We start from the raw sequence: 1,476 nt of genomic DNA, 5'->3' as shown, positions 1-1,476 counted from the left end.
TCCATGGTATAATTACTGTTCACTCTCAAAAGTGAAATTTATCATCTCAAGGGTTCATATTGTGACTCAATAAAAGAGTTAATTTCATTTTTGTCCTAGAATTATAGGCGTCATTCCACTTTTAGTACTTTTTTTCAAAACATCCCATTTTGGTCCTAGTATTATTGTGACATGACCTTTTTTTAGTCCTTTATCAATAAAATCGTTAAAATTCTCACAAATGCAAGGGCATTTCGATCTTCAAATAGATATTTTTTTCAAAAAAGTAAAAATAAAAATATAGCGGATCAACATACTTTGTAAAAAAAAGATCAAAATGTCCTTGTATTTAACGTCATTTTAACGATTTTGTTGAAGAAGGACTAAAAATGATCATGCTACAATAATAATAGGACCAAATGTGGATGTTTTAATAAAAAAGGACTAAAAGTGAACTACCACCTATAAATCTATGACCAAAAATGGAATTAACTCCTCAATAAAATTACAAAAAGATAAATCACAATTCAAAACGACCTTTTAGATAAGAGGGTCGATATTTTATGTATCACCTAAGTATCAACCGAGTTATTTGTGTGAGGGCGAAAAATTTCCTCGTAAAATTACTATTACTATTACTTAGTTACTTCTTAGGTGGGAGAATCAGTTCATACTTAGAAGTCTACCACAAGTGAAACTCTTGTCATATAACTGTCCAAGTTTGATCTTGTGTTCTCATCTTCGAGTTACCAACCCTTCAACACTGATTAAAGTACGAAATTGTTCCACGTCATCGTCCCCAGGGCAGCAACGGTGCGCCCTACCGCAGCGTGAGTCGAATATTCCAAACCACTAATTCTGAATATCTCTCTCTTCTCTTCGTCGAGTTGTTTCTCCTCTTCTCCTTCTCTCTGTTAAAGTTCTCTCCTTGCTTCGATTCCGATCTATATAAGGAAAGCCCTCGCCACATCTCTAGATTCTCTCCAAATTTATATCAAAAGGACCCCTTTATGGATACGTTGTTGTTCGATTCAATCACGGTGAAGAACAACGACGACATCATCATCAACAATCTTCTGCCTCGTTCCCCTTTCGTTCAATCTCAGCCATCCGATTCCCAGTTTCCGATCATTAGTCAACCTTGTATCTCTTTCTAACCCTTGCTTTCTGGAGCCGTCAGCCTGTCGCCATGGGTAAAAGTAAGCTCTCTAATTTCTCTCTCTTTGTCTCTATTCATACTGCAATTGTTGAGCATATAATATATAAACATAAATGTTCAATCTAGCTTAGGTTTTTAGTTGAGATATAGCACAAAGTCATAGCTTTGAATCTTCTAGGGTTTGTTAAACAGTTTAGGTTTTTTAGTTGAGATGGAGCACATACTTCAAATCTTCAATTGTAATAAATTTCCTAATTTTTTAGGTTTTGTTTTGCTTTGGGAAATAAACTTGGGATTTTTATTGAGTGTGTGTGTGTGTTGGGGGGGGGGGGGGGGGG

The 1,476-nt window shown here is 35.5% G+C and overlaps 1 protein-coding gene across 1 annotated transcript in view; it reads left to right on the top strand.

The window, feature by feature from the left end:
• Positions 1–863: 863 nt before the first annotated feature.
• The window catches only part of LOC116027730 (interferon-related developmental regulator 1), a 5,939-nt gene continuing 5,326 nt past the window's right edge, over positions 864–1,476 (top strand). Inside the window, exon 1 of the mRNA XM_031269464.1 lies at positions 864–1,178. Coding sequence (XP_031125324.1) covers positions 1,169–1,178 — 10 coding nt within the window. The 5' untranslated portion in view covers positions 864–1,168. The remainder of the gene's footprint in view (positions 1,179–1,476) is intronic.

This window comes from Ipomoea triloba, chromosome 8 (assembly GCF_003576645.1).
Source record: "Ipomoea triloba cultivar NCNSP0323 chromosome 8, ASM357664v1".
Lineage (NCBI taxonomy): Eukaryota > Viridiplantae > Streptophyta > Magnoliopsida > Solanales > Convolvulaceae > Ipomoea > Ipomoea triloba.
Note: the sequence above shows the minus strand (reverse complement) of the source record. Positions and strands in the feature narration are given on the sequence as shown.